Here is a 14285-nt window from a genome sequence, read left to right as displayed (position 1 = left end):
TATCGATGCCTGAAAGACACTTGACATTTTCTTTTCCCCAGACAGTTTTAACTCAGGGGAAGCATCCAGACTGTGGGAGTTGGGGTAGAGGGCTGAGCTGCAGAGCACAGAGGAGAAGCTAGGAAAGGTAGAGAAGAGCAGTCAAGAGCTGTCTTTCCCTGAACTGAGGTTCGAGGCTGGCTTCCTTGGGGTCTCACCCCAAATTTTTGCTTACCTCTTTAGTTCCCAAAGTTAAGACCTGGGTCTGATTTTAGCTGGGCCTTAAGTCAAAGCCAAAATTAAAAAAAAAAAAAAAAAGTTAAAAAAATTGCTTAGGGGCGCCTGGGTGGCTCAGTTGGTTAAGCCTCTGACTTGGGCTCAGGTCATGATCGCACAGTTCGTGGGTGCGAGCCCTGCATCGAGCTCTGGCCTGACAGCTCAGAGCCTGGAGCCTGCTTTGGATTCTGCGTCTCTGGCTCTTTCTGCCCCTACCCCACTCGCTCTTTCTCTCTCTCTCTCTCTCTCAAAAATAAATAAACATTAAAAAAGTTTTTGTAAATAAAAAAATTTGTAAAAATTGCTTAAATTTGATTTTAAGGTAAATTGTCCCCCCTATATGTGTGCACACATATACATGTGTATATATACATGTACACACCTACGTATATACATATGTATATGTATATATACACATATAAATGTTTTTCTTTGACTTCTAGCAAAGACTTACCACATTTGTTTTTCATGCAAAACTGTGGCTGGATGAAAAAAGATCCTAAAAATAAAATAAATAAAATAGGCGGATAAAAGCCCTTGAATTTTGCTGAAATGATAAATTTCAATTATAAATGAGAAGGCTTCTATTTGTTCTGAATGAACATTGTCCTCTTTTACGTAATAGATAAATGTATTGAGCAGTAACTCTTTGGCACATTGCACAAAGCACTTGAATTTTAATCTCATCTCTCCCCGCAAAACAAAACAAACCCAAACCAAGAAAGTATAAGATTGCTTCCTGATGTTCTTAGGAGAGAGCGTGACATCTATAAGCTCGTTGGCAAGATCTGGGTCCCAAGCCCTGCCTCTCTGTCCCCTACCTGGCTTCACTTTCTTCACAGTACTTATCTGTGTCCTTGTCCTCACATTTATTTCTCCACCATTTGAAATCTTGTCATTGGGGGTCACCTGGGTGGCTCAGTCGGTTAAGTGTCCGACGTCAGCTCGGGTCACGATCTCATGGTTTGTGGGTTCGATCCCCACGTTGGGCTCTGTGCTGATAGCTCGGAGCCTGGAGCTTGCTTCGGATTCTGTGTCTCCCTTTCTCTCTGTCCTTTTGTCTCTCTCAAAAATAAATACATTAAAAAAGTTAGAAAAAATTACAAAAAAGAAACCTTGTCATTGAACTATAGGGGCCAAAAAGCGCATTTAGGTGGATGGCTGGATGGATTTTCCAATAGTCATGGGCTTTAAAAATTCATTAAAAAAAATTTTTTTTAATGTTTATTTAGTTTTGAGAACGAGAGAGACAGAGGGCGAGCACGGGAGGAGCAGAGATAGAGGGAGACGTAGAATCCGAAGCAGGTTCCAGGCTCTGAGCCGTCAGCACAGAGCCCTACGCAGGGCTCGAACCCACAGACTGCGAAATCATGACCCCAGCTGACGTCGGACGCTTAACCGACTGAGCCACCCAGGAGCGCCCCCCCCCCCAAATTCATTTTTATTGTAGGGGCACCTGGGTGGCTCAGTTGGTTGAGCGTCTGACTTTGGCGCTCACAGTTCGCGAGTTCGAGCCCCTCGTCAGGCTTTGTGCTGACAGCTCAGGGCGTGGAGCCTGCTTTGGATGCCGTGTCTCCCTCTCTCTCTCTCTCTCTGTCTCTGCCCCTCTCCTGCTTGCTCTGTGTCTCTTTCTCTCGAAAATAAACAAAAACATTAAAACATTTTTTTCTTAATTTATTTTTACCGTAAAAAAGATACGATGTACTTACCGTTTCAACTGTTTTTGGCATACGATTCAGCGGCATTCAGTCAGTATAGCTGCGGTGGTGTGCAACCGTCCATGACATTTCCGTCACTCTCCACTGAAACTCTGTCCCCACTGAACACCAACTCCGCTTTTCTCCTCCCCCCAGTTCCTGGTAACCACCATTCTATTTTCAGTCTCTATGCATTGGATTCCTCTGGGGACCACCTACATGGCCATGGACTGTTTTTTTTAGTTCTTTTTTTTAACGTTTATTTTTGAGAGAGAGAGAGAGAGAGAGAGAGAGCAGGGGAGGGGCAGAGAGAGAGGGGGACAGAGATCCCAAACAACCCGATGTGGGACTTGAACGCAAGAGATCACGACCTGAGCCAAAGTCAGATGCTCAACCAACTGAGCCACCCAAGTGCCCAGGCCATGGGTTTTTGATATAAAGTGGACTGGCCGAGACTCTGAGATGAGACACAATGTGCCTCTCATTTCTTTCTACTTGGTGTGAATTTATTAATGTCCAGCTGTGTGATGACAGTCCCCAACCAGCCAGGATGCCCTGAAGACTGTTCTTGTAGATTTTTCTCCCATTGCCGTCATCACCAGGAGAAACTGCTCTGTGGCTACTGTTTCAGTGGCAGACCACGGTCTCCAGTGTGAGTTACAGGAGACGCCAGCTTCCCAGTTAACTTCTCTTGCCCAGCACAGTAATAAGTGAATTCCTTCCTCCTTAAGTGGATTCGGTTAAGTGCTCGGTGGTGGTGGTTTGAATGCCATCTCTTAGAATAAATCGAAGCCATTTCTGAATTTTGATTTCTGAATTTCTGATTTCTGAATTTCTCTTCTTCCTCTGCTCTGAAACGCTTCCTAACTACGAAGGGTTTGTATTCAAGAGTCTCTGCTTAGAAGAAAAATGTGTCGAGTAGGCAGTTCTGTTTCTTTCCTGCCCTGATTCCTTTCCTAAATCTGAATCCTGTGTAGCTGAGCAAGGAACATCTGGAACTTTTAGAGGCCTGTTTCATCCGAGAGGAAGGCACATCCGGTTTGGAGTGTTTCTGGAAAATGAAAAAGGAGAATAGAAATTTGAAAAAGATCGATGTGTGTTGGGAGGACGTGTCCATACCTTACTCCAAAGCATGAGAATCGTGAGGACGGTTCGTTTGGAGGAAATGGGTAGTCCTGCAGGTGAGGCCTTACTCTGTTCAAAGCCCCATAGAGCAAACCCAGTGAGCAGTCCAGGCGTCAGAAAAGTGGATCATGATTTTGTCATAGGAGTTGGAGAAGACAGAAGAGAAGGTGTTTCTCTCCACTGTATTTTTTTCCAAAAAAAATGTTTAATGTTTTTATTTATTTTTGAGAGAAAGAGACACAGAACAAGCGGGGGAGGGGCAGAGAGAGAGAGAGAGAGGGAGACACAGAATCCAAAGCAGGCTCCAGGCCCTGAGCTGTCAGCACAGAGCCCGACACAGGGCTCGAACTCACAGATTATGAGATCATGACCTGAGCTGAAGCCGGATGCTTAAATGACTGAGCCTCCTTCCACTTTATTTATTTATTTATTAAAAAAAATTTTTTTAACATTTATTTATTTTTGAGACAGAGAGAGACAGAGTATGAATGGGGGAGGGTCAGAGAGAGAGGGAGACACAGAATCTGAAACAGGCTCCAGGCTCCGAGCTGTCAGCACAGAGCCTTATGCAGGGCTCGAACTCACGAACTATGAGATCATGACCTGAGCTGAAGCCAGACGCTTAAATGACTGAGCCTCCTTCCACTTTATTTATTTATTTATTTATTTAAAAAAAAATTTTAACATTTATTTATTTATGAGACAGAGACAGAGTATGAATGGGGGAGGGTCAGAGAGAGAGGGGGAGACACAGAATCTGAAACAGGCTTGAGGCTCTGAGCTGTTAGCACAGAGCCGTATGCGGGGCTTGAACTCACAGACTGCGAGATCATGACCTGAGCCCGACTGAGCCACCCAGGCGCCCCATCCTTCCACTTTAAAGTAACAAGGACTAGGACACCTGGGTGGCTCAGTTGGTGAAGTGTCCAACTCTTGATTTTGGCTCAGGTCATGATCTTACGGTTTGTGAGACAGAACCCCGAGTCGGGCTCTGTGCTTGGGATCTTGTCTCCCTCTCTCTCTGCCTCCTCCCCTGCTCACGCTTGCTCCCCCTCTCTCAAAACATATAAATAAACTTAAAAAAAGAGTACACAGCCACGCCCTGTGCCATGTGACTTTGTGTTATTCCCCCACCGGTGTGGATGGAGTTTATGTCCTCCCTTCAGAGATCTTAGGCTTTCCTGTGTAACTTGCTTTGGCCCACAGAATATGGGAGGAAGTGACAATGTGCCATTTCATTCAGCCCTCTGGTGCTCATGCCATTTGACATGAGATGAACATGCATGACGGAGCTTCCGAACCCAGGAGAATGAGACAAATCTCGGGGAGCAAACCTGACCTACACCCTGGAGCCAGGCTGATCTGCAGCTTAAAGTATATTGACCTGGTTGGCTTCTAAACTCATGAGTTATTAAATATATGCTGGTCGTAGGCTGCAACATTTTGGGGAAGTTTGTTACAGAGCATTATTATGGCAATAGATGACTAATACAAAGACCACAATGCAGAAGCAGGGAGTAAAAGAGTAAGTGAAGTAGATGGCTGACGGGCGCATAAGGGAGGAAGGAAGGAAGTGATGGTGGCTCTGAACAAAGAGCAAGTGGAAAAGGGGCCCCCAAGAAGAATAAGGAGAAGATGAGAGGCAAGGAGTACTATGGCGGCAGCTCCCTTAGGTGTTGGGATGGGCAGGAGCAGCGTGTGCACACACGCACACACGCACACACACACAGTCCCTCTGTGCCTTTGGTGAGCCCTGGACCTTTCTGGTGTCATCGTTCAATGTTGTCTGAGAGGTTTCCAGGGAGTAGAAGTTTGATTCCTAGGAAGGTTTAGACTTCCAATTTTAGGGTCTATCTGGGCTCATGGTTGCAATAATGGGAAGGCGGGGCATGTGAGATCTGAGGACTCCCCTGAAGGGAGTATTAGCACCACTAGCTGGGATGCGCCCTAACTTTAAGCAGGGAACCGGCCCTCCAAAGCGCAAGTGCCTGGTGTGAGCTGGGGTCTGTAAGGTCTTGTGACCTTGGGGAGGCGATTTAATCTCTCCAGACTGACATTTAGAGATAATGGAAATAGTAATGACCTACCTGAAGGCTTGTCTTGAGCTGTGAGAGAGAGTGACGCGGTACCTGGGGCAGAGTGAGGCCCTCCACAGACTAATATCAATGCTATCTTGTAAAAAGAACTGATATCCAGTGTTCAGTGAGGCATTGACGTGTCTTGTTTTTCTGAGCCTAGATGTTGAATAAAGACAGGAGTCCCACCCAATGGTCCATGACACCTGACCAAGTCCGGAACTCTCGCTGGCGATACTCTGAGCAGAAGGCTGTTCTCCCACCATTTATTATTCTTCAGCCCACATCAGTCGATCCGCTGGCTTTTGTTCTCCCGTTTCTCTTTTTCTCAGGGAAATCTATTTTTCTTAAGCTTGTAGGGGGGAAAAAGGTGGAGATAGACCTGAAGAAGCAGATGGCAGAGGTCAGTAGGATGCCCCATCTTACCACCAGCGTGGGCTGTGGGCAGCATCATTTTCTAGTTGGCTCTTCCACCGAGAGCTGGGTGACCCCTCTGTCGCACCTCTGGTTTATAAAAAGGTTCCGATGACCTTTATCACAACTTCGGCGGGGGGATTTTTGGCTAGACTGTTCTCTAAACACGAACTTGCATTTCTTTTCCTAATCTGCTGCCTATGATTGCTCTAGATCTGTCTTGTATGCTCCTTTTCCAGGGAAGAATTTCCCAGATCAGCGGGCTCCCTGCCCAGCCAGTGTTACATGTTTCTTAGAGTTTGAGCAGAGGAGCCCATCTGCCCCAGAAGGCATTCGCTTCCAACAGTCTATCCTTCCGGAGGCTCTTTGTCCTTGGTCCTGTTCAATACCTGAGCAGGGACACACGGGGATTTAGCAGCCCTCTTCATGGAGCTTAGGGTGAGCAGAGTAAGGGGGATGACCTTCCTCTCTCCCCAAAGGCCTCTAACTTTTCAACAACCTGCAACAATGAAAATCGCTTCTATTGTTTTCTCTCCTCTCTCCTTCCCCAAGAGAACAGGCCAAATGCTGTTCAGTTCCTCTTGCATCGGATTTGAGTTTGTATTTCATTATAGAAATCAGTCACGGAAGGAAAGGCTCTTCACAAAAGTGCCCGCTTATTGGCTTCTTACCAAGTGCATGGCTTTGGTAAGTGCTAAGCTAAGTGCTTTACATGTGTTTATTCATGAATCCTCTCAATCACCTTTTGGACTGGGCACTATTATTATCCCCCTTTACAGACGAGGAAACTGAGTCTCACAAAGGATGAGTAGCTTGCCCAGAGGTGCACAGCTCCCTCCCACCCTCCCTCTGTCCCTCTTTTTCCTTTGGTCCATTGCCTCCTGAGGGAGCTGGGGAATTCTTTCCATACAGATCAGCCTCTGGAAGCAGAGCAGGGTGGGGAGTTGACCTGGAGGGGCCCAGGGAGGATATGAGGATGCACTGCTTCTGCCTCCTTCTTCCACAGAGGGATCTGCAGGGATCATTCCATGCTGGGTCAAACCTGGTATTCAAGGAATTCCCCCAACAGCCCCATCAAATCCAGCCTTCTTCCTTCTGAATCTACAGAGAACAGAACTTGCACTCCATTTGCCGGTGTCCTTATTCTGTGCGTCTGTTTCATACATTGTAAATGTTATATATATGTTTTAAAATCTTACTCATTTAGTTATCTCACTCTGATATCCAGGCCAAGGGGATTTTTGTGCTTCTGGGGACAAGCATCACCCCAGACCTCTCCCAGGCAGTTTGGCAGCCTACGATGGGAATGGCGATAGCCTGGCTGGCTAATTGGACTAGTAGTTCACCCCCTTGAGTCTGTCTTTCCTCAACTGTAAGATGGGGATGGTTTTTATGGCACTTCATTATCGTAGGGATTAAATGAGATAATGAATGCAAAGGGATTGGCATATCATAGGCACTCACCTGGGGAAGGGGCTGGGTTTTACTCACCTTTGAACCCCCTGCCCCTGGCACAGTGCCTGACACATAGAAGGTGCTTGGAGCTGTTTCCTGACCTGAACTGATGGTGAGGCTCTTTGAGGATTTGGGTGCTGGTAGTGTTAGCAGGTTCTGAGGCAATTAATGCGCCTTCTCTCTCTCTCTCTCTCTCTCATCTTTGCCAGGCCCCCTTGCCTACCACTGAAGGTTTTGGAAGGCGACTGTGTGTCACTAATCCACTCAGCCCCCATTCTCTCAGCGCCCTCTTTGTCTGAGGCCCTGGAATGCCTCAGCCTGAAGGCAGCAGTCAAGATTCTCCGGCGCTTTGTATTTTCCATGGCCTGGTTTACACTGCCCTCTGCTGTGTGCTTACGGGATAAGCGTGTTCAATGAGGGTTTGCGGTGACGTTTTCTTGACATTGGGAGAGGCTCCCCTCTATGGGCTGTTTGCAATCCTGTTGGGGGGAGAGGTAGTGTTTAAGACCTCCTCCCCAATTTAGCTTGCAACTCCTGAGGCTTACCAAACACAAGAGGCTTTTTACCAATGTTCCTCACCGCTCAGCCATCAGATAATGCCATCTTTCTAGGATTAGATTTCTTAGGCATTTTTCGTTTGGCCTTGGCCAAAGGGGACGGGGTAGAATTTATTTGATGCTATTCCCAGTCTGCTGTCTAGTTTTTTCTGAATTGCTGAGCACCTAATTCTTAGAGCTGCCCCAGCTGCTGTCAAGGGTCTGGGCCGGGGGGGGGGGGGGGAGGGTCACAGGAGGCACCTGAGCCAAGGGAGAACCAGCAGGGACCCTCTCTGCCTGTAACCTTCTTACACCACCACCCTGCCTTCTGTCGTTTGTCCCTTCTCAGAGCTGATCCCAGTCAGTGAACACAAAATGGGGTCCTGCACGTCAGAGTGGGAAATTGGGAGCTAAAGACCAGGCCACTCCCAATGACCTCACTATAGAACCTGCTAGAAATGTACACCAAAGCCCCAGCGGAGGTCCCTGCTGATGGCCGGCACAAGTCACCAGACATATGAATGAGAAAGCTCCAGCTACCTTCTGACTGCAACTGCATGAGACACCCCCACACATGAAGGGTTAGCCTAGCCAACCCCCAGAATCAGGGTTTAACAATCGTGATGATGGTTGTTTAAAGCCACAGAGTTTGGGGATGGTTTGCTATCTAGCAATCGATATGCAGAAGAAGTGACTTAGGATTGTGGGATCCTGGGTATCAACACTACTTTTCTATGTTTTCCAAGATTTCTACAATGACTTCTTTTCTAATCGGAAAAAAACTGTTATCAAAAATAAAAACATGGTCTAATTTTTCCCTCCACTTCACCAAGGGAGAAACTAGGTCTGAATTTGAATTGAGGGACGTAAGCCAGACTTGGAGAAAAATTTTCCATGCAAGATTAGTTAGATGCTGGAAAGAATTAGAGATCCATTCGAGTTGGTATGATGGAACGAGTGGTCGATTTGGAGTGAGGAAACTTGGAAATGAATCCTAGTTTTTTGGGTGACCTTGAGCAAGTCCTTGCTCAAATTCGGCTTTCTATTTTGAAAAATGCAGCTGCTTAGGGAAGATAACATCCAGCAGGGCGCCTGGCCCAGAAAAGTGGTAGGTGATCCTGCCTAATCAGTGCCAATTATGAACAGGCATCTGCAGGCTTTGCGGACGGCCCATCCTTCACTGCCACCAGAGGCTACGGTTCCAATAATGACATCTGCCTGGAGAAAACCCACAACTCTTAAGAAAATTAAAAAAAAAAAAAAATCCAGAAACACTGAGCAGCTTTTCCGGCGGCCCTTGATGGCGCCGCCCCCACTAGCCGGGGCGAGTAGCCCTGCCCTTCGGGGGACCCCGGCGCCTGAGGAGGGCGGGAGCGCCCGGGACGCGGAGGCAGGAGGACCGGGAGCGCGCCTGGCGGGACGCAGCGCGGCGGCGCGCGCGGCTGCGGCCGGTGTCCAGGCAACCCCCGGACGCGGCTCCGCGGGAGAAGCAGGTGGCCCCGCGGCCCTCCGGCCCTCCGCTCCGGTTCCTCGCCCGCCCGGCGCCCGGCAGTTCGGCTGCCAGTGGGTGCGTTGATCTCGCAGCCTCGCCCGAGGAGGCTTCCGCTGGGGGAAGGGGTGGAAGACCCGGAGGTGGAAAGGGAAGGAGCACCTTGGGCGGGCGGGGCAGCGAGTGTGGGCGGCGGAGAGAACCCACGGGAACCCCGGGGGCATCCCGACCTGAGAAAAGCCCGAGGAGGGGGCGGGAGGGAAGTTCTGATTAAGATGCCACCCCTGCCCTCTTTGACTTTAAATGGCTTGTGGACTTTCTCTTGGCTTTCTTTGATGCCTTTCTTACAAAGGTCTTTTCTTTGTCTCCGGGTTGCTTTTCGTACTTAAAATCAACACATGCATAGATGAGTCCACGTACCCTGGAAAAGGTCCCCGGGACTGTTCTCTCCCCTCCATCTCCAGAGCGACCTGCAGCAGAGAGCTGGAGAAGGTTCAAGAGGAAGGAGACCCTGGCATGACCACGATGGAGAAGAGATACAGTTGAGTTGAAGAAATCAGAAGGGCTGGGTGTGGATTTGGTCGCCAGATCCAAGTATACCAGAGCCGGGAAGTTCAAACCACTTCAAGTGTACGGGGAGGCCAGTTTGCGGGCATATAAAACGTAGTCTTTGAAAAGTAGCTTATGTCTCTTTTAACCCAAGATCTGATGAAGCGGATAGCAGCTCAAAGCAGAGATTCTCACAAATTAAGTCCTTGGATCTCATAACAGCCCAGAGGAATATTACTAATGAGTAAAGAGAGCCAGGGGCGCCTGGGTGGCTCAGTCCATTGAACGTCAGACTCCTGATTTTGGCTCAGTTTATGATCTCACCATTAGTGGGATCAAGTCCCACATGGGGCTTTGGCCTGCTTGGGATTCTCTCCTCACTCTCTGCCCCTCCTCCACTTGTGTACTCACTCTTTCTCTCTCAATCTCAAGATAAATAAATAAAAAAAATAAAGGGTCGGGGGAGCCCGAGTTTTGACCTGCCCAGTGCTACGGTCAATAAATGGTAAATCTGAGGATTAACCACAGTCTTCTGCCCCCCCAAACCTGTGTCCTTCAATTTTTTCTTTGCTCAAATATTACTAGATTTGTGGCACTATTTATTGGATGGGCAGCTCGGGCAAAAAGTATGAACATTTTAAGGAAAGGCTTAAATTAAAATAATGGATAGTGGCTCCTTAATTGGTTCTGAAGGCTGAGGAGGATGTTTGGGGGGCACACTGCCTCTAGAGAACAGAATCCTGAAGCAGAACAGCCACAGTCTCCCAGAAAACCTTGGAATGAGTGTATGCCTAGGTTGGCCTTTATAGGTGAGTGGCCTGAATGCTGGAAACAGGGAATGCTGTAGAATGTTCTGTCTGTGCCCCATCAGATCATAGCTTGGTCCTCGGCCCTTTGTATTACAGGTCTTCTGTCTCCTCGTTCTCCTTCACAAGTGCACAGAGAGCGGGGAGGTATGACTTACCATATGCACCTGTAAGCGGGGACCAGAAGAGCAGGAGTTGGAACCCAGAGTGCCCAATGTGGCCAGGTCAGCAAGAGAAAAAGGTTTGGGGATTCTAACTTTAAGCTCTAGGCTTTTCTGCAGTTCCCATGTTGAGCTCAGGTAACAGACGGAGCTGCTGTTTTAAAGGTGGGGGAGAGGGGGTTCATGTTTCTGAGTTAGGGGTACTGGAGGAGCACCAGAGTCTGAGATCCCCAGACCACATTAACCAGAGAGTCATGACTTCCTTTCCTGCTACATAGGTGTGTCCGTTCAGGAGACCATATCTGAACTCAGCTTCACATGGAGTCCAGGGGTTTCGGGAAGGAAGGGGCTCCACAAACCAGTTGAACATGAATACAAAACTGTGGGTGTATATGCATTTTTCCAGCAAGGGGGGGGCTGTTGTTTTCATTACTTTCCAGGGGAGTCTGTGATCCGAAGGGTTAAAAACCACAGTCCTAGACCCTTAGGCTGTTTGTGGAGCAGATAAGCAGGGGTGAGAAACTGAGTGGTTAAAAGGTAACCACATTAAGCTAACTTGGCTTCATGTATCATTTTCTCCCTGCCAGACCATGCTATTGTGTAAATCAGCTGTGATGACAAGTATGTGAAAGTTCCTTGGTTATGTAAGGTGTTATTCCTGCCTAAAGAAATGGAAATAATTAGCGTGGATTCCACAGATGGTACCAAAGAAACAGACTTTCTTCTAAACTCTCCATTTCCCCCTAAATTTCTTTCTAGTCGCCAGAACCTTCTCTCGGTCCCTTCTGTTGAATCATCTTTTCTTATATCACTGTGTTTTGGCAAGTTGTTAGAATTTCCCATCTTATGGCTTCCTGGACATTGAATTTGAATAACAATTATCATGCTAAATGATGACATTTTCAAGAAGCATGTGCCTTAGCTTCTTTGTATCATCTCAGCCTAGTGAGCTAGAGGGAAGGGGGGCAGGTGTTGGGAGCTGGGCTGGAGAGGTAATTGACTTACTTGAAGTAACTGGATGTTACCTTTACACAAGGCGAGCATCAGTGTCAGAACAGAAGGGGTCAGACTTGCAATTCCAGCCTCTTCTACTGGAGGACACGTGGAGAGGCAGCCAGAGGCCACGTTTAAGTGTCTCCAGGCTGTAGAGGCTGAGTTACTTCTGGGAAGATCCTGTAGTAAGCTGGATTTGGAGGATGTGCCCTTTGCCTGTTTAGAAGAGAGACCGCTCTTCCTGTGCTTGCCTGTCAGATAAGCTTTCCCTTTCAAAGCAGCCACAGGCCACTTTCTAGAGAGTTGCCAACACAAAGCTTCTTAAGCAAACAAGGAAATATGCTAAATTTGTACATGTGATTTCACTGCTTGCTGCTCAGGGTTATATAATATATTTAAATTTTGCCCCTAAAAAAACCCCCAAAACAACAGTGTTTGTTTTGTAATGCCATCCATAGCAACCAGTTCTTGCTTTGGTGAACTTGTAAGTCCTCTAGTGGCAAACATACAATTAGAATGTTTACATGCTATGAAAAGGCAACCACTGTTAAAATCCAGGGGCAAAAATTATTATCAGTAAATGCTGTAATAACTCAGAGCTTACATATGATTATCAACCTAGAAGATATATCTGCTCTTGCTTTTGTCTTCTCTACATATGTGGATTCTTTCTGATTCCTTATAGATAAGTTTCATACTTTTTTCATAGCTATGTTTCTGGAAACAGAAGCACCGGATCAAAAGTGCACTTCTCACGGACTATGGAGGATGCATATGGCCAAAGTGCGTTTTAGTAAGATGGAGACATTTCTACCAGCAATGTACAAGAAAGCCATTCCTCTAACCTCTGCCAATCTTAGGTTTTTGCAGACTCCTAGCAAACACTGGTATCGTGTCTTTTTTTTTTTTTTTTTAGTTTTTTATGTTTGTTTATTTTTGAGAGAGAGAGATAGAGTGCAAGCAGGGGAGGGGCAGAGAGAGAGAGAGAGAGACAGAGACACAGATCTGAAGCAGGCTCCAGGCTCTGAGCTGTCAGCGCAGAGCCCTACGTGGGGCTCGAACTCAGAAATGGTGAGATCATGACCTGAGCTGAAGTTGGATGCTTAACCAACTGAGCCACCCAGGCGCCCCTGGTGTTGTGGCTTAAATTCAGCTCTTTGATTATTAGGAAGGATGGATTTTTCCCCCCCAAATGTATATTGGCTATTTGTGTGTGTGTGTGTGTGTGTGTGTGTGTGTGTGTTTAAAATTTTTTTTAATATTCATTTATTTTTGAGAGGCAAAGGGGGAAGGGACAGAGAGAGAAGGAGACGGAATCCAAAGCAGGCTCCAGGCTCTGAGCTGTCAGCACAGAGCCCGATGCAGGGCTTGAACCCACAAACCGCAAGATCTTGACCTGAACCGAAGTCGGACGCTCAACCAACTGAGCCACCCAGGTGCCCCTGTGTGTGTTTAATTCATTACCTAATCATGTTTTTTGCCCATTTTTTCCTTGGGTATTTATTTTCATTTTATAAATTTATGAAAACTCACAATTTGGCATGACTACTAACTCTTTTTCTTGTTGTATGCTATAAACTTTCCCCCAGTTTATAGTTTTCTGTGGAACTTTTAAATGGATATGTTTTCAACTCGCGTATCTTTTCCTTTATTTTGCCTGTATTTGATATCTTTCTTAGAAATAACTTCCCCAGTCTAAGATTATGTAAACATTAAATTATCATTTTTTTCAGGTACATCTTTTATTTTAAATCTGATATTCAAATCTATCATTCATCTGGATTTATTTGGGGATTAACTAATTTTATTTTCATTCCAAATGATTAGTTGTTTCAGCAATATTTTTGAATAATCTATTCTTTCCCCACAACATGAAATGCCATGATTATATAAAGTTTTATTCTATCTACATTTTCTATTTTGTTCTCTTGATTAATCTGTTAGAGTCAGTGTCAGTACCATCTTGATTATGTGACATTAAACTATATTTTATAAATTATACTCTATAGCTCTGTCACCTTGAATAGGTTACTGGACATTTCTGACCCTCAATTTCTTTTTGTGTAAAGTTATTTCTGTTCCATTTATGATTATGGTATTTCATTGCTAATACTGTTTACTTGTGTTAAAAATTGTTTTTTCTTGAACTTCACTTACCTATATTATTGGTACTTTCCACGAAGCCATACCAAAGTTCTGATAATCTTCTCTATTTCATTCATTTCTGCTTTTATTTTTATAATATCCTTTTTTTTAAACCACGTTGGGAGGTTTATTCTTTTTTCCTTATTTTTTTGCATTGCAAGTTAGCTCATTAATTTTGGAATCTTTGTTTTTTAACCACCTGTCAGTTCTAAGATGGACATTTTTCAGCGTGTGAACATCTCTGAGGTTGGATTGGTCTTACCAGAGCTGTGGGCCCAGCAGCAGGTGTGAAGTAGTTTTTATAAGCTTTGCTGAATGAGCCCTGAATAATATAGAGGGTGTGTCTGTGTCTTGGAAGAAAATTCCAGAGGCAATCGAGGAACGCTTATTTAAGACGTGCTGCATCACCCATGTTCTTGTTGCACTGAGGTCAATTTGGGTGGAAAATGTGGACATCAGTGATTGAGTTGAAAAGTGATTCAGTAATCAGGCTTTTGAATGTAAGATTTAAGAAGGCCTTAACCAGGGGCCCCTCGGTTGACTGTCTGACCCTTGGTTTCGGCTCAGGTCGTGATCTCACGGTTT

The 14285-nt window shown here is 46.1% G+C and overlaps 1 protein-coding gene across 1 annotated transcript in view; it reads left to right on the top strand.

Annotated features, from left to right (window-relative positions):
- The first annotated feature begins 3117 nt into the window (after positions 1-3117).
- Positions 3118-14285, top strand: part of SPATS1 (spermatogenesis associated serine rich 1) — a 32600-nt gene continuing 21432 nt past the window's right edge. Inside the window, 4 exon segments of the mRNA XM_047103030.1 lie at positions 3118-3133; positions 5485-5555; positions 8877-9120; positions 9399-9592. Of these exon segments, the coding sequence (XP_046958986.1) occupies positions 3118-3133; positions 5485-5555; positions 8877-9120; positions 9399-9592 (525 nt within the window).

Source organism: Lynx rufus, unplaced genomic scaffold (assembly GCF_022079265.1).
Source record: "Lynx rufus isolate CCGP_SWC_20201006 ecotype Redwood Valley unplaced genomic scaffold, mLynRuf1.p SCAF_6, whole genome shotgun sequence".
In the NCBI taxonomy this organism is placed as follows: Eukaryota; Metazoa; Chordata; class Mammalia; order Carnivora; family Felidae; genus Lynx; species Lynx rufus.
Note: the sequence above shows the minus strand (reverse complement) of the source record. Positions and strands in the feature narration are given on the sequence as shown.